Consider the following 26,200-nt stretch of genomic DNA (forward strand, 5'->3'; position numbering starts at 1 on the left):
ACTGCCACAGAGCCAGACAGTGAACTGTCATAGAGCCGGACAGCTTACTCCCATAGAGCCGGATAGCTAACTGCCATATAGCCAGACAGCTAATGGCCATAGACCTGGACAGCTAACTGTCATAGAGCTGGACAGCAAACTGCCAAAGAGCTGGACAGCGAACTGCCATAGAGCCAGACAGCTAACTGCCATAGAACCGGAAAGCTTACTGCTATAGAGCCAGGCAGCTAACTACCATCCAGCCAGACAGCTAACTGCCATGGAGCCAGGCCGCTAACTACCATAGAGCCATGCAGCTAACTACCATAGAGCCAGGCAGCTAACTGCCATATAGGCAGGCAGCTAACTACCATAGATCCAGGCAGCTAACTGCCATAGAGCCAGGCAGCTAACTACCATAGAGGCAGGCAGCTAACTACCATAGAGCCAGGCCACTAACTGCCATAGAGCCAGACAGCTAACTGCCATAGAGACAACAGCTAACTGCCATAGAGCCAGACAGCTAACTGCCATAGAGCCAGGCAGCTAACTGCCATAGAGCCAGGCAGCTAACTGCCATAGAGCCAGACAGCTAACTACCATAGAGGCAGGCAGCTAACTACCATAGAGCCAGGCAGCTAACTGCCACAGAGACGACAGCTAAATGCCATAGATCCACACAGCGAATTGCCACAGAGCCCGACAGCTAACTGCTACAGAGCCAGGCAGCTAACTGCCATAGATCCACACAGCGAATTGCAATAGAGCTGGACAGCTAATTTACATAGAGCCGGAGAGCAAACTGCCCATTGCACATCTCGCTCTCAAAGAAATTAGAAAACACTGCGTATCAAAGTACCTTTTCATGGAAGACCTACGTGCAGTCAAAAGAAAGAAAGCAGATGACCCAGGGAAGTCAGAGACAGAAGATTGAAGACAGCAGAGCAGACACAGACTGTGTGGCCTTGAGATTAAGTTAATGAAGTGTTTAATAAATGTCTTATTGGAACAGCATTTTTATTTACAAATTTGGGGTCAGATACTGAGTAGTTCAGAAAACGGGGCTTGGACTTGGGACTAGTTCTTATTTAGTGTTCACTATTAGAGACAGGAAAATAAATTGTTATTTTTCTTTAAAGACTCAAGTTTAGGAGGTTTCTGTCACTCTCTGATATAAAGATCAGTCACTGTGAATAAGCCTGCTTCGTGGCCGTGTACCTGATATAACATTCTTTATTCTGCACATCTGCCTTGCATTCTGTTTCGGCTTATCAATATCATGTTTATTTTCTTACAGATAGCTCCACATGTCTGCCTTGCAACCTCTTTTCAAAAAAAGCCTGGACCAAACACCTATGAATGTGACAGCATTATCACATGGCTCAGAGGAGGGACACTACCACTGTGGCACTAGAGCTCTCCCTGAGCCTTTCTCAAGCTCCAGTGGGTCTCAGTGTTGGAATAAGAATCGAGGAGCCACGGAGATTCATAGCAAGGAGACTCAGCATTACATTGATATATGAGAGGGGTCGGATTGCAGTCCAGGAATTCATCAGGTCACTGTCAGATTAAAGAAAATCAGGTTCCAGGCCAGATCAGTAAGGGAAACAAAACTGAGACCCAATATTCCAAACAGAGGCTACTTTGCATTTGCTCGGTTTTGGATGACTCTTAAAATCAGAAACAATGGAGAGTTCAGCACCTTCTTCAGCTCCTCCCTGAACTTCCTTTGTGTTGCAGCATAAATAAATGTGTTTGGGCAGGAACTCAAAAACTTTAGCATGGTTCCAGTTTCCGTGGCGATATACCCAGAGTTTGTGCGGTCCCCTCTGTAGTAAATGCTGTTGACCATTCTAGTTGTTGCAAAACTAATCACCGCCGTCAGCCACAGCAGTAAGAAAGAGCCTGATACAGCAAAGAGGAAAATGATGGATTTCTTTCGGTTCTCCATCTCTGGATCTCGATGATTCTCACCGTGGGTACCTCGCAGACTGTTCCGTGCTCTGCTGCCAATCAAGACATGTTTGATTGTCATAGAATTGAACAAGGCGATTAATGTAAAGGGAAGCCAGACGACCCACACATGTGAAACCAGGCAAACGCAGCCCCGAGAGGTGAGGAGAAAAATGCTACACGTGTCTGACACCCCCACTGCAGCTTGTGAATTACTCGCTGATGTTCATAGGCAAATAAGAAGGGGATGTTCTTTAACATAATCACAACAAAGAGGGTTGTTATATTCAAAACTGCAGTTCTCTTGATGCAATACCTCGCCTTAAACCTTTGCCAGCAGATCATTACAAATCGGTCAAATGTAAATGAAACGGTGAACCAAATGGACAAATCAATTGTGACAGGTGCTATATACAGAAGTAACTTACATATTGAAGTGAGTGACAGGAATGACAGGGGAAAATTATAACTGATGATATGGTATAACAGCACATTGTTGATCATGAGCAGGAGATCTGCTATTGCCATGGCCAACATATAGACGGAGATACACTTGGAAAGGCTGCAATTTCCCCTGCAAAGAATCACAATTGTCAAGGTGTTTGCTGGAAAGAGAAAGAGAGTGGAGGTTGATAATTTTTCAATGCATTGGTCAAAAAATTATATCATTTGACATTATCCAACAAGTGGCAAGGAACAAATGACTTAGAAATGCTTACCAGGAATTCCAATGGCCACGAGTATTGGGTAATAAATGCCTTTTATCAGCAGAATAACTGGTTGCCCCATCTTCTGGTGGTTGAAGTATTCTTTGAGAGATTAACCTTCTAGCTGCTGCACAACCAAGGCAATGAAAATAACCATTTATTTATAGACATTTTGATTCTCCAGGCAACCAATGATGAAATCATAATTAGTGTTAGTTACAAGCATTCAGAAAATAGAGTCACATCATCTGTTTTGCATATGTCACATTAACGGAAAATAGTGCAGTTCCAGAGATGTGTAATAACATCTGAAAAATTTGAAAAATAGGAGTGTTTCAGGACTTCTGATCGCTAGAAATAGATGTTCAACATAATGTTTATTTTTCACCAGGATGATAGTTTAACTTACACCAGCAATTAAAAAACATGGAATAATTAGGAAATGGTATCCAATACTCAGCCCTGGTTTCAAGATGACAAACACTAATACCTAAATATGCAAGTCTACCAAGAATCTGTGAGATATGGCAAGCTTGGAGAAAGATGGGTTGGTGTAACTGTTAAATTAAGGATGACATTCATACGATGGAGAGAAAACTTTAGTATAAAGAGCAAGGTGTAGTAATTGTTTGGTTCGAGATTAGAAAGAGTAAAAGGAAGAAGTTGTTTAGAATTTTGGGACAAAGATGCTTTGGCATTAATTAATTGTAGCAGGGATGGTTTGGGCGAAGTAATGTTGGTTTTGTGAAAGGCTTGGCATAATCACGGATGGTTTTCATCATTGTATACACTGGCTGACACTGATGAATTTCATTAAGGTCTGATAGCATTAATGAAGGGAAAACAGAGTTAATCTCTATTATTGTACAACAGGGGCCATCAATCCAGCTGAGTTTCTCCAGCAATTTGTGTTTTTGTTCGTTTACGATCTCCAGCATCAAAACTTCTTTTGTTTCTCTTCAGAAAAGAAATGTTCTTTATTTTGAGATAGTACAGATGACAGTTTGTGATGTGTTTTCAGGACAGTTTCTAGGAGTGTCATACTCTAGATCTTACGGGACAGCAGGCAATACCCGACCTGGAATTATTACACAGACACAAGATTGTTCATGACGTCATCTTGAAGACAGCTTGAGTTAAAAGTGACCATAACAAGTTCTCACATCAGGTTTGATGGGGAGTTGAGTGGATCTAAACATGGTGATACCAACGTTATTGGGACGATTGCGAGGGCATAAAAACAAAGAGAATTTGGAAATCAGGTTTTGTGTCAAGATAGTAGAGACAGTGTCTGACATTTAAGAAGATATTTCGGAATGCTCAGCAGAAGTGCATTTTAATAAGAACAAAAGAATGCAAGGGAATAATTATCTAAAGTGAACTGAGGAAATGAAACATTGAAAACGTTGATAAAACAAATAGGAACAATTAAAAAATACAGTAGGTAGTACAGAAGAACAGGTAGTATACCAAAAATTGGATTTTAAAAGATGTGCAGAATGAAGGTGAGCCACAATACCACTGGAAATTTAACGACAAATAGCAATAATTTCTGAAGACACGTTTGAACAGCAAAAAAAGTGAAAGGCCAATATCTGATTTCAAAAGGATGTATTTGGGGAATGTAGCTTGGGAACTAAGGAAATAATAGACATTAACAGTCAAACAAGAAGCAGAAACAGGTGATTCATCCTTCAAGCCATGCTCCATCATCCAATAAGGTTGATATTGATCTGTCTAAGTTCCACATTTTACATTTCTGTCTGTCCCTGGTGACCTTCAATGCCTTACCGACCCTGAATCTACCTCCCAACACCAGCAGCATTATTCAAAGAACGTGCCTTGACCCTCGTCTGAGGCAGAAAGCTCCAGAACCGAACAACCCTCTAAAGTGATGTTTAATCTTGTCTCGAAGCAACTTTTGCCATCACACAGGGTTCAGGCGGACTGAGAACAGGGTGCTTTACTTAACTGAGGGCCAAATTGTGAATATGGTGTAAGGGGGGATCTCTTGGGAAAACAGATCTCACATCAAACAAAAAGATCTATTTGACAACTTTAAGAAGTATAAAGCAATGGCAGTTTGGTTAAGATTCTGAAAGTTCGAAATGCACACATAGTAGTTACCCAAATAAATCTTAATAACAGTATAAGGAAGCTAATCAGTAGGTGTAAATTCTATAAGCAGGAAGCATTAATCACTGCTCAGAGAGCTGAAGTATAAAGTGCTGTCAGTACACAGTTTATGAAGCGAGTCTTATGTCACTGTAATTGAATAATCAGTGCAACTTAAGAATGACGATATCTATTTCCCATTTTATTGGATTTTCTCCAGAAGGTGATGAATAGATCCCAGTATGTAGCCTACCACCCCTCCGCACCCCTTCACTTCTCTCCCACAATAACGTTAAGGACCCCGGCTCTCACTCCCTCTCCCACCAGCTTCCACATTGATTGGATCATTTCCCGTTATTTCCACTATTCCAGCGGAATGCCACCACCAGATATATACTCCACTCCCCTCCCTCGGCCTGTCAGTTTTCCATATGGAGCCTTCCCTCTGGGACACCCTGATCCACTCCCCCATTTCCAACACCTCCCGACATCCTCATGACACCTTATATTACAACCCCACACAGTGTAACAGCCACCTGTTTCCTTCCTCTGTCCTCACTATCCAAGGCTCCAGAGAAACACCTTCCAGGTAAAGCATTGATTTACCTGCACATCACTCAATCTGGGCTATTGTATTGGCTGCTCACAATGAGGTCTCCTCTACACAGGGGGATGAAACGTAGACTGAGCAACCATTTTGCAGAACACCAACGTTCTGTCCTTAATAATGACCCAGAGGCTCCTGTTGCCTGCCACTTCAACACTCCACCCTGTTCCCTGGCCACCATGGTTGTCTCAGGCTTGCTGCAGTGCTCCAGTGAAGCTCAGCACCAGCTGGAGAAACAGCATCTCCTTTTCCACATGGGACCCGACAGCATTCAGGCCTCAATATTGAGTTCAACTCTTTTAGAGTCTGAACACCTTCTTCCGTTTTCTTTCCCCACTCCCCACAATCCCAGATCCTGAAATAACATGGCTTCCTTCCAGCACAGCCACCTCCTTATCACCCAGCTAGTTTGTCTTCATCCCTGGCTGACCATCAATAATACTTTGTTCTGTCTCTCTTCTTTCTCTCTTTCCCTCTCCACTCAGCTGCTGACTCCTTTAGCACCATCCCCTCTCATCAGTATTTATACCACCTTTTCTGAGCTGCTGTCGGTTCTGAAGAAGGCTCCACAAGACCATTAGATACCGGAGCAGCATTAGAGAATTCAGCCCATCGAATGTGCCCCATGGGTAGTGTAATGGACAGCCAAGAAGTTTACCGCAGAGTCCAATGGGACCTTGACCAGCAGGGCCGAGGGGCCAAGGAGTGACAGATGGAGTTGAATTTTGATAAAGGTGAGGTGCTGAGTTTTGGTAAAGCCCATCAGAGCAGGACTCATGCACTTGATGGTAAGGTCCTGAGGAGTGTTGCTGATCAAAGAGGCCTTGCAGTGTAGGCTCATACTTCCTTGAAAATAGAGTCGCAGGTAGACAGGATGGTGAAGAAGGTGTTTGATATATGCCCATTATGCCTAATGTCGACCAGATAATCCTAATTTAATCTAACCCCAATGGCCAGTGTTTGGCCCATATCCCTCCAAACCCTTCCTGTAAATATACACACACAGATGCCTTTTAAATGTTGTTATTGTACCAGCTTCCGCAAACTTCTCTGACAGTTCATTCTATACCCACACCATCCTCTGTATGAAAACATTGCATCTGAGCTGCCTTTTATACCTTTCCCCTCTCACCTTTAACCTATGCCCTCTAGATCTGGATTCCTCCACGCTAGGGAAAAAAATCCTTGCCTATTTACCCTATCATTGACCCTCACGATTTTATAAACCTCTGTAAGGTCACCCCTCAGCTTTCGATGCTCCAGTAAAAATAAGCCCAGCCAGTTCAGTCACTCCCAACAGCACTAATTCTCCAATCCTTGCAACATCCCAGTAGATCTTTTCTGCACCCTGGTGGCTAATGTCAAATTGCAGTTATACTGCTTTACAGAGCTGCATACAAGAAATTATTGAATTTTTGTCATCAATTCAGTTCAACATGCATTGGCAGCATCTAATACATTAGATGAGCAAATTTTGCTGAGGTGGACTGGAGATTTATTTTGTAGAATGTTTTGTGCCCATTTTCTGGAACAACGCAGGGTGGAAATGATTGAGAAAAAACTGTTTTTACATTGTGGGGTTGTGAAATATGGCTGAGTTAATTAGTAATATTATTTAAAAAGAACCATATAATGCAATGCAATGGACTGAGGAGTGGCACACTCCAGTCACAGTGCAAACGTTTTAACTGAATCAAAAATAAATACATTAGCATGACAGGAAAATTGTCGAAGGTTGATTGATTAAATGGTTCAAAATTTGATAAACTGCTGAATATTTAAATCGATTTTTCAAAATGTTCAAACTATACTCCATTTAAAAAATAATCTTCAGAAAGAATTATAAGTTAATCGACTCGAGAATGCTTTACACTCAAAGGTGCACTCAATAATGTTGATAAACAAATCAGGATTGAGAACGTTTTAGAAACCATTAAAGGGATTCCAAAAGTTGATAAAGTTCTGGGGATGAAAGAGTACAAGGCTAAACTGGCTAAAGATAGATAAAGGAGAGTGGCTAAAATAAACATAGTTCCTTAGTGATCACAAGAAGAATTACATGGGTGAGTGAGAAAAGTGGCTTCACAGTAGGTGGGTCAACAAGACGCAGCAATGATCTCCAGGTCTTTTGCTTGGATGAGTCCAGCATCAGCAACACTCAGGAAGTTTAACACAATCCAGGACAAAGAATCCACTGGATCCACAAAAATGCTGCCCTTCTTTCACTGACAATCAGTGACAGCATTCCCAAGACGTACTACAGAAAATCACCAAGGATTCCTGAACAGTGACTTCCAAACCCATGACCACTTACATCTGGAGGGACAATGGGAAAACCATCTCATGCAAGTTCCAATCCTAGCCGCTCACCATCCTGACTTGGAAATATGTTGCAATTCCTTTACTCTCACTGGGTCAAAGTCCTGGAACTGCGTCTTCAATGACCTTGTGTGTCAGTCTATACCAAATGGTTCAAGATGGTGGATTAAGGACAATTATTGATGGGCAATAAATGTTGTCCTCACCAGCAAAGCAGACCTCCCATCATTGAATAAGAACATACCATGATGTTCCTGTGTTGGGAGTGTTGGGGCCAATGTGAAATTCCATTTGTGCAGTGGTGAGCGCAGACGGGATCCCACTGCACACCTGAGCATCCTCCAACTGGTGCACTACGTCAGGTCTGAGCACCGCTGTTTTAAGACATCGGATGGTGGTGGCCACGTACCTGACGTCTAAAGCTGCCCTCTTCACTGCTTGGTTCAGCTGCATCATTACATTTCATTGGCTGGTATACAAGGACAGCCAGATCTCTTTATCCCCTTCCCTCTATCGCATTTGGATAATGATCTGCCTACATGTTTTTGCTCAGGAAGTGGGAAATCTCACCTTTCTTTATGTTATACTGCATCCATTTGCCCACTCACTTAGCCTATCCAAATCACACTGAAACATCTCTGGATCCTCCTCACAGCTGCTCAGTGGTTAGCACTGCTTCGTCACAGCACCAGGGACCCAGGTTCACTTCCCACCTCAGAGACAGTCTGTGTGAAGTTTGCACATTCTCCCCGCGTTTGCGTGGGTTTATTCTGGGTGCTCTGGTTTCCACCCACAATCCAATGATGTACATGATCGGTGAATTGTTCAATGATATATTCCCTACAGTGTTTAGGGGTTTGTTTTTGAGTGAAAGACCCTCAATGATTGACACCATGCTGATGATCTGCTACATTTGAGCTAATATTTAAACTTCACTTGAATATCTGGATGGCATTAGTTCACTTCACCAACATTCCTATTGCAACAACATCTTCATGGAAATCCTACCTTAAAGATCCCTTGTGATTCTGTCTCTCCTTTTGCCCTGAAGTACATAGATCAGGACACATCCAGGACCCTTGCTTTTATCAGGCAGGGCACTTGGATTATAAGAACATGGAGGTCATGTTGGAACTGCACAGAATGTTGGTTCTCGCACAACTGGAGTACTTTGTGGATCTGCAGTCCCAATACTGTCGGAGGGGTATGATTGTACCGGAAAGGTGGAGCATCTCAGTGACCAGGAGGGAAGCTTCAATTGTTGTTTTTTTGAAGCAAGAAAGGTTTGGAGCAGAGCGTCGTGGAAGTGCATAAGAATGAGTGGCACAGGCACTGCAGATAGAAACCAGTTGGTCCCCTTCGTTCAAAGATCAATAACAAGGGGATGTAGTTTCATAGTGAAAGCCAGGAGGTTTAGAGGGGATTTGAGGGATAACCTTTTCCTCCAGAGGGTTCAGGGGAACTGGAATGTGCTGCCTGGGAGGCCGGGAACCACACAAGCTTTAATAAGAAATTGGATGATGTCATTAAATATCACAATATTCAAGGCAATTGGTCTAAAGTGGGACTGTGGGCTGAGGAGAGGAAGTTGTATCATTTTGGCAGGGACAGGCTTGACGGGCTGAAGGTCCTCCTCTGTACTGAATGGTTCTATGATTCAACCACATTTTCACGGAAGACTCATTGATTACAAATACCATGGTAACAAGATTATCAACGAACTATTTGTTCATCAAATAACGAAGACAAAGTCTTTCTTACGAACCCAACTTCATGATAGTTCTGTTCGCCGAGCTGGAAGTTTTTGTTGCAAACGTTTCGTCCCCTGGCTAGGCGACATCATCAGTGCTTGGGAGCCTCCTGCGAAGCGCTTCTTTGATGTTTCCTCCGGTGTTTATAGTGGTCTGTCCCTGCCGCTTCCGGTTGTCAGTTTCAGCTGTCCGCTGTAGTGGTTGGTATGTTGGGTCCAGGTCGATGTGTTTGTTGATGGAGTTTGTGGATGAATGCCATGCCTCTAGGAATTCCCTGGCTGTTCTCTGTCTGGCTTGCCCTATGATAGTAGTGTTGTCACAGTCGAATTCATGTTACTTGTTGTCTGCGTGTGTGGATACCTGGTCGTGTCGTTTCGTGGCTAGTTGATGTTCATGTATGCGGATCGTTAGCTGTCTTCCTGTTTGTCCTATATAGTGTTTAGTGCAGTCCTTGCATGGTATTTTGTACACTACATTCCTCTTGCTCATGTTGGGTATCGGGTCCTTTGTGAGGACCAATACACCAACCACTACAGCGGACAGCTGAAACTGAAAACCGGAAGCGGCAGGGACAGACCACTATAAACACCGGAGGAAACATCAAAGAAGTGCTTCGCAGGAGGCTCCCAAGCACTGATGATGTCGCCTAGCCAGGGGACGAAACGTTTGCAACAAAAATTTCCAGCTCAGCGAACAGAACCACAACGAGCACCCGAGCTACAAATCTTCGCACAAACTTTGAACCTTTATTATAAACTGATAATGTACAATGTATAGCCTGTAGCAGAATAATCTCAGTTGTCTACGTGAGTTGTGGCTGAGAAACACAATCACTGGAGAGCGACCGTGGAATAGACTGTGGCGAGTCATTGACATTTTAGACAATAAGTGTTAAAAAAGGACAGAAATATACCGTGTATCTGTAAAATTCCAAAGTTAAAATTAATAGAAAATAGAACATAGAAAAGAACAGGCCCTTTGGCCCACGATGTTATCTCGAGGATTAATTCTGACGCAAAATATAACAACGTAACCTAGGCAACCCTCCAACTCACTGCTATCCATGTGCATTTTAATGTTAAAGACAGAGAGAGACCCAGCCTCAGTCAGAAACTGAACTGAAACTGCAGTCTAAACTTACAAAGGGAATCTTAGTTTGCATGTCTTAGTTTAGAAAAAGTCTTAAAACTCAGTCTCCATAAATCTTTAAATACTTCCTTCAGTTCCTCTCTGAATTTCCTCTGGGTTGCTGCATAAATGCACGTGTTAGGGCATGAACTCAAAAACTTCAGCATATTTCCAGCCTCAGTGATGATGTATCTAGGATTGGTGCGATCACCTCGGTAATAAGAGGTGTTCATTAATCCTGTTATTGCAAAACTAACAACTGCCATCAGCCACAGCAGGATGAAGCTGCCTGATACGGCGAAGAGTAAAAGGATGGAATGTTTTCGGTTCTCTATCTCGAGGTCTTGATGATTCTTCCCACGTGTCCCTCTCAGTCCACTGCGGGCTCTGCTGCCGACCAAGATGCGTCTGATTGTCAGAGAGTTAAACAGTATGATGAATGTGAAGGGAAGGCAGACAACCCAGGCAACATGAAACCAGGCGTAGGCTGCCCCTGGTGGTGAAGAGAAGAAGCTTTCCCTTGTCCTGCAACCCCACTGCATCTTATTGATGATTTGCTGAGGTTCAAATGCAAAGAGAAATGGAATGTTCTTTATCCCCATCATGACACAGAATGCTACTGTAACGGTCACTGCAGTTTTCTGGGTGCAATGGCTTGTTCTAAACGTTTGGCAGCAGATAATTACAAACCTGTCAAATGTGAAGCTGACGGTGAACCAAACGGACAAGTCAATGGTGACGGTGGTTAAATATAAAATTAGCTTGCAAATGGGAGTTAAGGCCAATAATGAAAATGGAAAATGAAAGGTGAAAATGTGATATAGCATCACGTTGATGAGCATCACCAATAGATCTGCTGTTGCCATGGCTACCATGTAGACAGAGATACACTTGGAAAGGCCACAGTTTCCTTTGAAAAGAATCACGATCGTCATCAGGTTTGCTGTAGAATTAAAAAAAAGCACAATTACTGAAATACCTTGTTAAAAAAATCTATTAATTAGCATTAGTCATGATACTGGCAACAGTGAATTCGAAATGCTCACCAGGAATACCAAAGGCAGCAAGAATCGGGTAGTAAGTTGTTTTTATCAACAGAATAACTGACTGTCCCATTTTATGTGGATGAGATAATTCTATGTTAGCTCTAAGCCTCTGGTTAATGGAGAAACCTGTGTTTATAGATGCTTCAATTCTCCCAAGAGTCAACCATTTGTAATTACAGTTGGTAATAATTATGATTGAGCAATGCATGGACTTAAGTAGGTTGTTATGTTTGATACATCAGATTGCAGAAGACACTATTACAACGGTGTTTACTGAGAAAATTAAATCCCCCTGTGCACCTGCTAAATCTGTTTCTACGGGACGAATGACAACAGCCACTTGGAGTCTCATCATTACAACCCAGGGACCCCATATTCTAAATGAGGAGACAGTTTCAGACCAGGCAGTGACATCAATTCGAACAAACCTGTGAATAACTCGATCCCACAATACAAGTAATGACTGAGGCCCTCTGCTTAATGATATGCTTCACTTCAACTTGAGCTGACCATCTCAGCCTCTCACTCACTTACATTTATAATAAGGGTCAGCACGTCCCTCCAGTACAAGTGACACTTGAAACTATGATATATCTAACCCTCCTGCTTTTGCCCCACCACTGGTATGAATTTCATCTGAAACAACACAATTAATCGAATCAAACAAAACAAACAGGCAACACCATGGAGTCAGCCGCAGTGACTGCGATTGTGGGTGTGTTCCCCATGTGGACTGGAGTAACCGATAGGCATGTGTTGCAAATCCTCCAGGTGTGGACAAAAACTACCAGTGGAGGAATATGCAGTTTTGCTCTGCTCACACATTGGGAGGAGCTGGTGTTGGACTAGGGTTGGTGGACAAAGTTAAAACATGCAATGCCAGGTTATAGTCCAACAGGTTTGTTTGGAAGTATTCGTCATGACACTCATCTTTTTTTGTTAGAAATTGTCTTATGGTCCGGCTCCACAGTTACTGGGTGAAGGAGCAGTGCTCTGAAAGCTAGTGCTTCCAAATAAATGCTTTCCTTTACAGGTAGTTCGATAACGCAGTTCTCATGCAAGTTGGTGTATTAGAAAATTGTGCAATATAAGTAATTGTTCATACAGGAAAGAGTTAGGGGTGAACCACAAAGCATTAGTAAAGTCCAAACAAAAATAGTTAGCCTAACAAATGTAGCATAGTCTAATTAAATCTTTAAATTATACATATATTATTGTGAACTTACCACATGAGTACTAAGATTACTGACAATAGCACTGTACCTTTTATGAAACTCTTCACCAGAAAGCATGCAGGCTGACCACATGATACTCATGTGCAAGTCAGGGTTCTAAATGTAGACTACAAATTCTTGTTTCAAGGCTTGCAGAGCTGATTGCATTCCTGTTTTAGCTGAACACACTGAATTTGCATTTTCCAAACAGATCCTGAAGCTGTTTTGCTGTTCAGCTGATGTGAGGGTTTATAAAATTATTTGGTTATACAGTCTTACTGTTGTCACTATCAGGTTCATAGCTCCTTGAAAGTGGAGTCGCAGGTAGAAAGGATAGTGAAGAAGGCGTTTGGTATGCTTTCCTTTATTGGTCAGAGTATTGAGTATAGGAGTTAGGAGGTCATCTTGTGACTGTACAGGATGTACAGACCACTGTTCGAATATTGTGTGCAATTCTGGTCTCCTTCCTATCGGAAAGATGTTGTGAAACTTGAAAGAGTTCAGAAAAGATTTACAAGGATGTTGCCAGGGTTAGAGCATTTGAGCTACAGGGAGAGGCTGAACAGGCTGGGGCTGTTTTCCCTGGAGAGTCAGAGGCTGAGGGGTGACCTTATAGAGGTTCATAGGGGGGCATGGATAGGAAAAGTGGTCTTTTCCCTGGTGTGAGAGTGTGGTTCAGAACTACAGGGCATAGGTTTAGAGTGAGAGGGGAAAGGTATAGAAGGGACCTAAGGGGCAACTTTTACACGCAGAGGGTGGTACGTGTATGGAATGAGCTGCCAAAGGATGTGGTGGAGGCTGATACATTTGCATTATTTAAAAGGCATCTGGAAGGCTATATGAACAGGAAAGGTTTAGAGGGGCATGGGCCAAGTGCTGGCAAAGGGCACTTGATTAGCTTGGAATATCTTGTCACCATGGACGAGTTGGGTGGAAGGGACTGTTTCCATGCTGTACATCTCTGTTACTCTATGATAATTGCTGGTCTTTGAAAATGCCAGCCAGTAAGCCCCTCCCTCCTTGGAAATACATCCAGTTCATTTCTGGACTTAGCACTTGTCTTAATATTCTTGTCCCTGAAACAAAAATTGGAGAATAAGGTCTTTTGTCACAGACAGCTCACATTTTAACTCCTCACAATATCATGCTGCTAACCAGTGGCTGTGCCCCTTGGTTCTTTTATCCACAACTTTTCAGTCATGCTGATCAGAGATGTTATTACACAAGCTAGAGCAGATGGGTCTGGACCCCAGGTCTCATGGCTCAAAGAAAGGATCACAACCACTCCCAAAAGAGCTCCCAGTGCCTCTGTCGTACAGTGGAAGGTTTACCAGCCCCAGTTGCCCCCGTGGGAGGAACTACCACATGATAAAATGCTGGCCCTCAATGTCACCCCAACACATTGCAAAGAGCTGAAAATAAAACGTCACATGTGTTTGAGCCTTCGAAGACTGAGATCAGACAGATCAGAGTGAGGGTGGGATGGAGAATGACAATGTGACACGATTGGGCTGTTATTGTCATGTTTCCTGAATGAACACAAGTGCTCAGTCAAGTGAACACCAAGTTGGAATTATTTTCCACAAAGACAGGAAGTGGATTATTGAACAGTGAGGACAGTGTATCGACATTTTAAAAGGGGCAACAGATTTGATGGATTTCTGTCGGGACTCTTTGGGATCCAGGGACTGAGAAAGGAGGCAGTGAGATGGTTGATTTTGTATCTCTTCCCTTGACACACACAGACGCCATTTCCAGTCTGTGGTACAAGTCCCGAAATGCACTTCCGTAACTGGACTGATTCTAATGAGCATCCCCCACAATGCGGACCAAATCATGAGAAAATAATTTATTCACCCTCTTTCACTCTGTTATTACAGTTAAATCACTTGATGGATGAACCCACTTAAATCTTTTCAGTCCTTCCCCAGAGAATAGATTATTCTTCAAGCTGAAAAATAAATTGCAATAATCAATAAAGAGTAGCTTCTTACATTGATGATGCTGAAAGATATAACTTTTAAAACTGATTTTATTTACTGCACTTTTTAGTACTGTTGTATTTATCAAAGAGAGATATCCAGCTGGTGAGTATACAGCTATTGAGATTTCCTAATTGTGATTTAGAATCTTGATTTATACAACATGGAAACAGACATTTCTCTCCAACTTGTTAATGCTGCCCAGATATCCCAATCAAATTTCGTCACATTTGGCAGGGTAACTATTTGTGAGACCGATCATATACTTGCGAAGGATCAAAAATTAAGTTTAAATCAGTATTCTGTGTGTCTTGGTGGAAAACTGTTTGCGTTAACATAGACGTCTGAGAAAATGTTCTCGGCCTTTATGTTAGGCCTGCAAAATACCTGGTACCCTTCAGTTACTGTTGTCGGAGGCGATACATTTACTAAAAATCAAATCATCAGGACAGCACAGTGGCTCAGTGGTGAGCACTGCTACCTCATAGCACCAGAGGCACGGGTTCGATTCCAGCCTCGGTGACTGTCACATTCTCCTTGTGTCTATGTCGCTGTGCTCCAGGTACTTCGGCTTCCTCCCACATTCCAGGTTTGAGTGAATTGGCCATGCTAAATCACCCATAGTGTTCCGGGATATGTAGGTTAGGTTCAATAGTCAGTGCTAAATGCACAGCAATATGGTAAGAAAATGGGTCTGGGTGGGATACTCTTTGGAGGTTTGGTGTGGACTTGTTGGGCCGAATGGCTTGTTTCTTCACTGTTGTGGTTCTCTTCGATCTGTGTTTATTCCACAAATCAGAGCACATAAATTATGGAAGAAGAACATTTACATTACAAACTCACTTGATTTCAGTCATTTGTGTGCAATTCTGAATGAACTGGGATAGTGCAGGAACAGATTGATCTGTCAGCCTGTTGGCATGGTCACCATTCAGATCATCATTGCTGATGTCCAGTTTTAACAACACAGTATTTTCACGAAGAGCAGAGGTTAAGATTTCCACACAGCCATCTGTGAGATTATTGGATTTTAAGCTGTATTGATTGAAGGAAAAACACAAATTACATTCCCAGTAACATTCAGAGATGAAAATGTCAAAATAAAGACAAACTTGCAAGCAATCACATTAAACTTCCAAGTTAATTGTAATTGTTGTTTTATCAGCTGTTCTTATGTCTAAATTAGTACCAGAATACTAGAAATGGAAGTGTAACATTTGCTGATAATTACTAACATGTACATTAAAATTTGTGTAGATAAATAACTTGTATTGCTTGATATAGTAATTACTTACGACAATGTCTCTATTTTGCAATATAAATACTTTAGAATGGCAGAGAGATGTGTCACTCCCAAATCACCCAGGTTATTCATGTTGAGTCTGACAAAAAATAAAAAGAAATAACACATAGGGAAAAATTAGTAGGATTGGAAATGTTCACAGGTCTATTGTGTTACTGGTGGTTTGGAGATACACGATAGGAAAGAGTGAAGTGAAATTTGATTTAGTTTTAAGGCTTGTATCTATTTGTTTTGGTATGAAAATATTACTGAGCGTCAGAGGGTACAGATCCTTCACTCAATTGTATTTCTGATGTCTGGAAGTAGAATGTATGACACTTAAGAAAAATTAGATGCATAATGCGCACCAGAATGGATGGCTGAACAAAGTTAATTGCACTGAAAGGACAGAAGAATCTTCAAAACCAAGTTACAGAGTAAAAGGGAACAGCAAGCAATCTTGATGGGTTTTTAATGGTATGAAGGGAAGGTTTAGTTGGGTTTTACCGCGGCATTTTATTCGGAGTCTCGCTTCTTTTCAGATGTGTTAATGGCCGAGAGGTTGGTGCTCAGGGAAAAAAAAGAATTCCAGTATACGATTTCCGCTGATAGAGTATTCTAGAGCTAGACATAATCTGAGAATTAGGACCCAGACTGTTTAAGAAAGACGTGAGGAATCACTTCTACACACAAAGGTTGGGAGAGTTTTGTAACATTGTTCCACGGATGGCAGTGGATTAGTTGTTGATTTTAAATTGGAGTTAGGTATCTGTTTGTTGAACAAAGGTTCTAATGAATATGGGCCAAAGGCAGCTATGTGGAGTTAGGACACGGATCAGCCTTTGAATGGCAGAACAGCCTCAAGGGGCCGAATGGCCTTCTCCTGTTCTGATGACTGTTCAAACATGACCAACAAGGTAATCAAAGTCTTGTCATGTCTGACCAAATAATGCCATCGGGTGCTATTTTCTAATCACAAAGTGTGTGGATAAAACTATCCCATAAACAACCCCCTCATTATTCTCATCACATTACCCAGCATCGCTGGGAACAGTGTTGTACACTTTGGCATCACAGATGCACATCTTCCATATACAGTAGTATTTTATTGTCCGCCTCTATAACTCTACAGATATGGGCAATGTGCAAAAGGGGAGACAATTTGAGTGATTAAATCAAAGAAGCAAAAGGTCTTTTCAATGTGTAGTCAGATTTTCTATTCTTAAGATCTGTTTACTGACAAATCATTGCATGAGGTGGTATTATACCGATGGTTTGATTATGTTTAGCGATTTCATGTCATCATGATTTCATGAATGGTTTGACAAGATCCTGTCCTTGATTAATGTAACATGAGTTATTTATAGATATTGCCCCAGATACTGCTGCATCCCGTTATGATGTTACAACGTTATTAAATAACGGTGTTGCATTACCTGAGTACCTCGCATTTATGTAACACTGACTCCAGCTGGTGGATGCCCTCATTTCCTATCCCACAACCGTCCAGATCCAGCTCCTCAATCTCCTGAACCATCATTAAAGCTTTTGACAGAACCGTACAGTCAAAGGTTTTAAGAGGGCACTTTGTGAATCGTAATGTCTTCATTGGAGTTAAGACATCTTTTAGCAGCATGGCATCTCCAAATTCAAGGAGACAATGCAACATTTCAAGGAGACCTTTTTGGTTTCTCTCACTTTCCAGGTTCTGCACATAACTGTTGAATTTTTCTTTCAGCCAGTCTGATACATTTGAAGCTGTTTCAGACTGTAGTTCTTCCCAGTAAAACCCAACCTGTTTCAATGAATTTGGTGATGAGAGGCCAATGAAGAAACGGGAAACAAATTTAAACCTGTCGTCCTTGCAGCTGTACCATTCAGTAAGTATTTTTTTCACTTGGTCAGCTGGTGTACTTTGACATTTAAACAGGGCAGCAACAAAATCCTTCAAAATGGGGTGAGTGAACATGTAGCCAATACCATCATTGTCTTGAATTTCTATCATAAATCCCGAGATCCAGTTGGAAATTGGGAGCTTGTGCTGTTTGAATTGGCCACTTTTAAACACAATGGTTTTGTTGCAAATTCCCCAGTAGGCTAAGCTACCCAATTTCAGAAGCACATTGTGAGCATTAACATCATCATAAAAACATTTCTTCAAAAGACAAGTGACATAAGTGAGGAACACCCTTGTACAGGTTGTGAATGCTGGTATCTGGGCTCCTTCTTTCTGCTGGGCTTCCAGTATTGAACACAGAACCGAGCAGAAGCGAGGATTATGGCACATGGAGTATAATTTCTCATCCTGATCAATAAAATCTGAAGCAAACTGTCCAGCTGCTGAGCAGCGATGTGAATGTTGTTTCATCGTGTCTGCACTGAAGCCCAGGATATCGACAACCCGATTTAATCCGACTTTCCCAAGAGTCTGCAGTTTCCATGGGGAACTCGTTCCCAACACTGAGCAGCCTTTCACCAACTGCCCTTTTATCAGACTGCACACAATGTGGGAGATTTCACACAAATGTTCAGGCCCGAAACTCTGAGATCCATCACCATTGGCACTTGGCATCTCAGTGATGTCGATGGGTTTCTGGAAAAGATCCAAGTCATCGAATATGAATAATATTTTCTCTGGTTTGTTCCACAGAAACTCTAAGTAGTTTGTGAAATTGGGAAAGAAATCTAATATCAGTTCATTTCAGCAGGTTTCCCCATCGATGGAATTCAATTTCTGAACTTTAAATGGAAAGATCACATCAATCTCTCGGTACATTTCACCTGCTGCCCAGCCATGTATTATTTTCTGTATTGTGGTACTTTTCCCAAAACCTGACGGTCCAATGATGAGAGTGGTCCCAGTGCCTCCCGTCTGATTACAATGTTTTCTCAGTAACCTATCTAACGGTATTTCTTCCCGATGATGTTGCTCAGCTTTCCTCCAGATTTCTCCACCTGCCGTACTCCTGGTCTTCAGTGTATTGTCTGTTTGTTCCTGCTCACCCAGTGAAGGAACAATTGTTACTTTGGTATAACTTTCCCTCAGTGGAAATCTCCGAATTCTTCTGTTTTCTCCTGTGATTGTTAGATTCTCGTTCTTTTTGCGAAGGTAATCTTTGTGCTGCCGTTTTATATCTAAATTAAATTATTCAACAAGTTTACCATTACCATTCATATTGCTAATATTTATCAGAATGATACTATGAACAAAATGCTAACCGATAAATTACAGAAATATCTTTCACAAAGAAACACGTTGCAATTGCTTTTGTGCCGATCTCTGTAATTGTGAAACTTGTGGTATATTGATCAACTGATTTAATCTAATTTTTTCACAGAGGCAGGTAGTGGAGTCGTGGTAATCTTACTGGGCTAGTGATCCAGAACTCCAGCCTGTAACTGCTGCCTTTATCCTTAAAACCTTTCTTGAGCAAGGCTGTAAAGTTTGTTATTCTCCAGCCCTCTGGCCCTTGTCCTGCCTCCAGGAAGGCTGAATGATTACGGCCAGTGTCCCTTCAGTTCTCACTCTCACTACCTTCAGTATGTCGGGATGGACTTCACCAGGTCGTGATGCCTTGTTAATGTTAACTATCATCAGTCCATTCAACACTCCTTCCTCATCAATTTCAAACACCTCCCATGACAAAGTTACCTGCTCTGTCACAGCCTCCTTTGGAATATTCTGCAGAAGTTGTGATTAGTCGAGTTTTCTATTGGATGCTCTTGCCTCCCGTTTGCTAGTTCTTTTGTTTAATAACCTGGTTGATGTATTTATTCCCAAAGATTTAACACTGTGCAAAACCCCCCATCATATATTATCCACATTACGTTACCTACGTGAGTTGGATTTCCATCGAGAGAATTACCTGCCTCTCGATATTTATTTAGTACAATACAAACCACGCGCGAGAAAGTTCCACCAGTGTCTTTATGGATGAGAATTTGTCATTGTATCGATCACAAATGTCTGCTCGGGCTACTGAAGGAAGACAAGGTGATGCAGCTTCCAGTCAAATTCAACGTTGGATCCTGATTCTCAGCGCCTACAAGGACAAGTTCGAACACCGTCGTGGAAGCCAAGTGGCTAATATAGATGATTTGGGCCTCCCTCCCAGTGACAGATATTCACCCCGTTGGTGTCTTCCTTTGAAGAATCTGTTTTAGCTCAATCTTTCTTGATGCACGTCCACCCACTGTGAACATTATGTGACTGTGGACACAAGAATATCCTGTCCTGTGGACAGAAACAGCTGAGGGGCAAATGTGATCGTCTCAAGTAATGGTCACCACTAGATACTAGCCGATCTCTGCCAGGATTATCCAGGGATTTCCAAGATGGAGATGCTGGTAAGGAGCTATGGTGGCCAGGATTGGATGCCAACGTAGCTGCATTGGTGGGATAGTGCCCCGAGTGAAAACAACGACATGATTTGTCACCAACAGTACCTCTATATTCACGGGAATGTCCGGGAACACACCCTGGACACATTGGCTATACGGATCCTTTCATTGGCTCAGTGTTCCTGGTTGGTTCAGACGCCCGTTCAAAAATGTTGGATGTGTGTAAGATTCTTTCACCAAACTCAGGGGTAATGATTGACAAGGTGCAAGCATTATTCGTGATACACAGATCCTCGGAAGTATGAGTCACTGACAATGGAATGTCATTTACCAGCAGGCAATTTGAACATTTCCTAAAGTGAAATGGCATTCAGCACATAAGGACAGCTTTGAGAGTGTGATGCTGGAAAAGCACAGCAGGTCAAGCAGCATCGGAGGGTCAGGAGAATTGATGTTTCCGGCATAAGCCCTTTATCAGGAATGAGGACTGTGGGCCGGGAAGCTGAGAGATAAATGAGTGGGTGGTGGGGTTGGGGGGAAGTCAGCTGAAAATGGAGTAGGTAGATGAAGGTGAGGGAGAAGGGGAGAGGCCGGAGAGGAGGGAAAAGGGAATAGATGGGAAAGGTGATGGACAGGTCAGGAGGCAGGCTTGCAACTCGGAAAATGTGGGGGGAGGGGAAATGAGGAAACTGTTGAAATCCACATTGACCCCATGTGGTTGCAAGATCCCGAGGCTGAATATGAGGGGTTCCTCCTCCAGGCATTGGGTGGTAATGATTTGGTGGTGGAGGAGACCCAGGATCTGCATGTCCTTAATGGAGTGGGAGGGGGTGGTGAAGTGTTCAGCCATGGGGCAGTGGGGTTAGGTGGTGCAGGCATCCCAGAAATGTTCTCTGAAATGATCCACAAGTAGGAATCCTGTCTCCCCGATATAGAGGAGACCAAGTTGGATTCAACACATACAGTAGATGACATCAATAGAGGTACTGGTGAATTTCTGTCAGATGTGAAAGGATACTCTGGGGCCTTGGGCGGAGGTGAGGGAAATGGTGTGGTTGCAGGTTTTGCACTTCCTGCATTGGCAGGGGAGGTTGCTTGGAGTGTGGTGTTGACTGGTGGGTGTCCCTGGAGATAGAGCAGAGGGTGTCTACGAACACCCTTGCTCTGCTCAGGGAGTGGTGGACAACACAGGGAGAGGAATGTAGTATTTCCCCTTCCAACTCTATTTTGATTCAGTCCCTGCCGTCCCCTTCCCTTCTTTGGTCACCCAGCATTGCCCTTTGATGAGAAGGGCACTGCTTGTCGCTGGCCACTTACTTCCTGGTGGTGGATCACGAATAAAGATTGATGCGCTCATTGTTATTCACTGTGTACTACACCTGCATACACACAACATGGCTGCTGGGAATAAATAAACCCTACCGCTGTTTGGCAATAGTGTGGGGATTTATATAAAGCAAATAAAAAATCTTATTCATAATCAGGCAATCTCGTCAGCTGTGGACTGACTCCAAGCTAGCTAGCCACAGCCAGTGTACTGTGGGGAATAAATCAGTTGTCTTACATTTTTGATTTTTGTTTTTGTGTTTCTGGGTGTCTTTCCTTTTATTGGGCTGTATTCCGCTGCGCAAGCAGTCACTATCACTGCTGGTGCAGCCTGGGCCTGACAACACTGCTGCAGACTGGGCCTGACCCCACTCCTGTAACCTGGGCCTGACTCCATTGCTGCTGCCTGGGACCGACTCCACTGCTGCAGTCTGGGCCTGACTCCACTGCTACAGTCTAGGCCTGACTCCACTGCTGCAGCCTGGGCCTGACTCCACTGCTGCAATCTGCCCCTGACAACACTGCTGCTGCCTGGGCCTGACCCCACTGCTGCAGCCTGGGCCTGAATCCACTGCTGCAGCCTGAGCCTGACTCCACTGCTGCAGCCTGGCTCTGACACCACTGCTGCAGAATGCACCTGATGCCACTGCAGATGCCTGGACCTGACACCACTGCTGCAGCCTGGCACTTACCCAACTGCTGCAGCCTGGCCTTCCTCAGTGCCATAGCCTGAGGTAACCCCACTGCTGCAACCAGGACTTGGAGTAAAAAATTGTAAAAGGAAAATTATATCTGAACAGAAAACTCCCGGATGTCCCCAGAGATGAAGCACAAGGTTTCCTTGCCCATGACATTTTACGGGACTCCGTGTCCACAAAGAGGTATCCCTGGGCAGCTCAATCCTGATTCCACAGTGGGGTGGCTTCGCTACTGGAGGCTCAGTCCCGGCACTGGGTAGGAACATTATCAGGAATGATGGTGTCTGCTAACAGGCCTGTCACATCGGGTTCAGTGTTCATGGATATGGCAGGCTATTCTGTGTTTTGTCTGTGGGACAGTTCTCCCAACATTGGCAAAGGTCCTGATCTTTGTTTATGATGGATTTTCAGGATCAATCTCGGAGTTTCATTTGATACCAGTTAATTCAACGCGTTTGTACAATGAATTACAATTAATCGTTGTGGTCAGTTGACACGTTAGATTCAGCCACATTGCTTTGTGTCTGGAGAAAAACATAGGCCAGACCATATAAGACTTGCAGATGTCCTTCACAAAGACCATGTTACATAGGAGCAGAAGTTTGGCCATCAGCCCATCAATACTGCTTAGCCATTCAATAATGGCTGATAGATTTTTCAACTTCATTTTCCTGCTTTCTCTCTGTAACCTTTGATCTTCTGGACAATCAAAAACTTACCTAGCTCTGTTTAAAATATACTCAGTGGCTGGCCTCCATAGTTTTCTGTGAGAATGAATTCCACAGATTCACCACTCTCTGGCTGAAGTTGTTTTTCCCTCTCTCAGTTCTGAAGGGTCTTCCCTTTACTCGAAGGCTGCGCCCTCAGGTCTCCTCTCCCCTGCCAATGGAGTCATCTTTCAAACATCCACTATCTCCAGGCCATTTAGTATTCTGGAAGTTTCAATTAGATACCCCCTCGTCCTTCTAAACCGCCCCCCCCCCTCCCCACCCGAGTATAGACCCAGAATTCTCATACGTTCCTCCTATGTTAAACCTTTAATTCCTGGGATCATTCTGGTGGACCGCTCCACAGCCAATACATTCTTCCTGAGTAATAGAGGCCAATAGTCCTCACAATATTGTAACTGTGGTCTGACCAGAGCCTCATAAAGCCTCAGAAGTACATCCTTGTTTTCATATTCTCGTTTTCTCCGGGTAAATGACAACATTGTATTTGCATTCCTAACTAACAACTCAACCTGTTCGTTTACCATAAGCAAAACCTGGTCTAGAACTCTCAAATCCTTTGGCACTTCAGATTTCAGAATTTTCTCCCCATTTCAAAAATAATTGGTGTCTCAATTCTTCCTACCAAAGTGCATGACATTCCCACGTTATATTCCATCTGTCACTTCTTTGCCCACGCTCCTAACCAGTCCCTCCGCCTATCTCTGTATCATCTACATACTCAGCCAGAATGCCCACAGTTCATCCGTCTAGCCTGTTAATGGAGAAAGTGAGTCGTTGTGGTCCCAACACTGACCCCTGTGGAACACCACGTGTCACCGGCTGCCATCCTGAGAAAGACCTTTTTATGCCCACTCTCTGCTTTCTGCCAGCCTGCCAATCGTCTATCCAGGCTGGTACCTTGCCTCGAAAACCATAGGCCCTTAACTTACTCAGACTGAAGGACATTATTCGGATAAGTTTACAAAAATCGTCAATGCTCATTACTATGCTGACGTATTTTTTAAAAAAATAATGAGGGTTTGTTGAATTCAAACTTTTATCATTCAGGAATGTGGAACTTTGCTGCTGGAAAATTAGGCTGAAGATCTGGAATGTTACTTCCCCGACACAAACCTGTCAGACTGACTGATTGTAATTATGGAACATGGGCATAACATGGCTCTCCCTAACCCATACTCTTTAGTTAATATGTAACAAATTGATCAACGATTAGGATTTCTGTGAACATGATTATCAGTAACCAGTATTATTTACTGCAAACTGAAGGTCATCTCCACTCTAAATGGAGTTGGATATAAATGACTTTCTGTTCGCATAGTATTAATACAAAAATATTATTGAACCCTATTTTCTGTCGCAGTTTCAGAAGTTGGCTATTTACTGGATGTTTGCAACTTATCATTCTTTAGTTTGACTTATTTTCCTTACCAACTGGTTTAGGGATGCATAGCATATTTACTCAGTGGTTAGCACTGCAGCCTCACAGCGCCAGGGACCTGGTACTGATCCCACACTCGGATGGCTGTCTGTGTGGAGTCTGGGTTTCCTCTGGATGCTCCAGTTTCCTCCCAGAATTCAAAGGTGCGCTGTTCCGGAGGATTGATCATCTGTAAATACCCTGTAATGTCCAGAGGTGTGCAAGTTAGGTGGGTTAGCTGTGGGAAATACAGCGTTACGGGGATATAGCAGGGTGCTGGTCTGGGAGGGATGCTCTTTGAAGATTTGGTATGGGCCTGTAGGGATCACACAGTAGGGATTCAATTACACACCACCGGGGTACGGTGAGACTTGAAGCCAGGCATCTTGGCTTTAGGATAGGAACGTTAACACTGCACCACAAGGGGTTCCTTTTTCTCTTGCATGTTATAAACACCACTTGGGAATTAATAGCAGACACTGCAGCAGAATGTGCTGATTGTACAGAACCTCGAAACACAAAACGGATGATACTTAATCAATTCATTCCAAACCCCAGTGCAAAGGTTTCACTCCAAAACCTGACCTTACGGTTGGACTTTTGTTTTGTCTGATAAATGTTATCGCTGCAAGGTGATTCTTGTTTCATGTATTCCAATCTTTCCAATGCTTTATATTCCTCATTATCAGGAACAATGAGGTTCAGCTGTTTGCTAAATACACCCTGAGTAAAGGCAAGTCATTACGTTTCTAAAAATAAAACTAATTAACGTGATGATAAAGATTATCTTCAGCCAGATCAGCCTAAGTGCTCCCTGCTGTAACTGTTTGACTAAGCGCTCGGTTTTAACATGCACATTCTTCTCAATCAAAACCTTTTCATCAAATGTTGGTCTCTTACCCAAAACACCAGTGAAAATGTCCCACCATTTTATAGTAAAACTTGACATTGAGCCTGAAGCAAATTGTTCTGTGTCTGTTGGTAGCATTAATCCTGAATCCTTAACTTTCAGCGACTGATCATTGTTTGTGTACTTATTAACTGAGTGTCAAAGGTCACAGATAACAAGAGACAAAAACTACTTTGCAGTTTAAATGAAGCAGCGTGCAAGAGAAAAATATGCACAAAACACCTGAAACTAATATGTTAGTTAATGAGATTAAGTTTCCTTTTAGGTAATTCTATCCCTTTTTATTAGCTTCCAATATTGAATATGTTCCACATTTGAACATGAGGACTGGAGCGAACTGTGTGTGAGACCAAGACTCTTGAAACAAACTCCTCTTGATCAATCTGAAATTTTACTTTGCCTTCTGTTTTTTTTTTGTATACATATGCTTCTTGTGTTAAAGCAATTGGTTTGTTTAGAAGCAGGAACGGTCAGTTCTGCTGGTTGATATTCTCCACTAAGGACATGTTTCTGTTTGGCAAACAAACATAAATTAGTCACAGCTGTAATTTCGTCACCATCTCTGCGATAATCACTGTTTCAAATCTTGTTATTTCAAAAATAAACGTTATTCCATATACACATACATAGTTACTGAAGCATTTTTTGGCATGTGAGGAAAGTAAAACAAATATTGGAGTTTGACTCTATCCAG

At 42.7% G+C, this 26,200-nt stretch overlaps 1 protein-coding gene and 2 pseudogenes across 2 annotated transcripts; all 3 read right to left on the bottom strand.

Moving 5' to 3' along the window:
• Window positions 1–1,282: 1,282 nt before the first annotated feature.
• Window positions 1,283–6,944, bottom strand: LOC148138375 (putative G protein-coupled receptor 139; annotated as a pseudogene).
• Window positions 6,945–10,134: 3,190 nt separating this feature from the next.
• LOC148138376 (putative G protein-coupled receptor 139) lies at window positions 10,135–11,941 on the bottom strand. The gene is made up of 2 exons (XM_087981531.1): window positions 11,606–11,941; window positions 10,135–11,502 (listed from the first exon to the last, which is right to left on the bottom strand). The coding sequence occupies exons 1-2, from the start codon at window positions 11,811–11,813 to the stop codon at window positions 10,583–10,585; spliced, it is 1,128 nt and encodes a 375-aa protein (XP_087837657.1). The 5' UTR covers window positions 11,814–11,941; the 3' UTR covers window positions 10,135–10,582.
• Window positions 11,942–14,435: 2,494 nt separating this feature from the next.
• LOC122544090 (NACHT, LRR and PYD domains-containing protein 12-like) lies at window positions 14,436–25,567 on the bottom strand (annotated as a pseudogene). The gene is made up of 6 exons (XR_015753892.1): window positions 25,497–25,567; window positions 24,608–24,797; window positions 17,520–19,218; window positions 16,097–16,183; window positions 15,645–15,836; window positions 14,436–14,770 (listed from the first exon to the last, which is right to left on the bottom strand). The product of XR_015753892.1 is annotated as an NACHT, LRR and PYD domains-containing protein 12-like (transcript).
• Between the last annotated feature and the right edge of the window lie 633 nt (window positions 25,568–26,200).

The sequence above is a fragment of the Chiloscyllium plagiosum genome, unplaced genomic scaffold (genome assembly GCF_037043375.1).
Source record: "Chiloscyllium plagiosum isolate Xiang-an unplaced genomic scaffold, Cpla_swu_hap1 HiC_scaffold_40, whole genome shotgun sequence".
Taxonomy (NCBI): Eukaryota; Metazoa; Chordata; class Chondrichthyes; order Orectolobiformes; family Hemiscylliidae; genus Chiloscyllium; species Chiloscyllium plagiosum.

What these genes read in the sequence shown, in the direction of transcription:
- LOC148138376 (XM_087981531.1), bottom strand. Translation starts at nt 11,813, where the DNA reads ATGCATTGCTCAATCATAATTATTACCAACTGTAATTACAAATGGTTG. An exon ending in TGCTGCCTTTGGTATTCCTG is followed by an intron (nt 11,503 to 11,605) that starts GTGAGCATTTCG and finishes TTAATTCTACAG; the next exon opens with CAAACCTGATGACGATCGTG.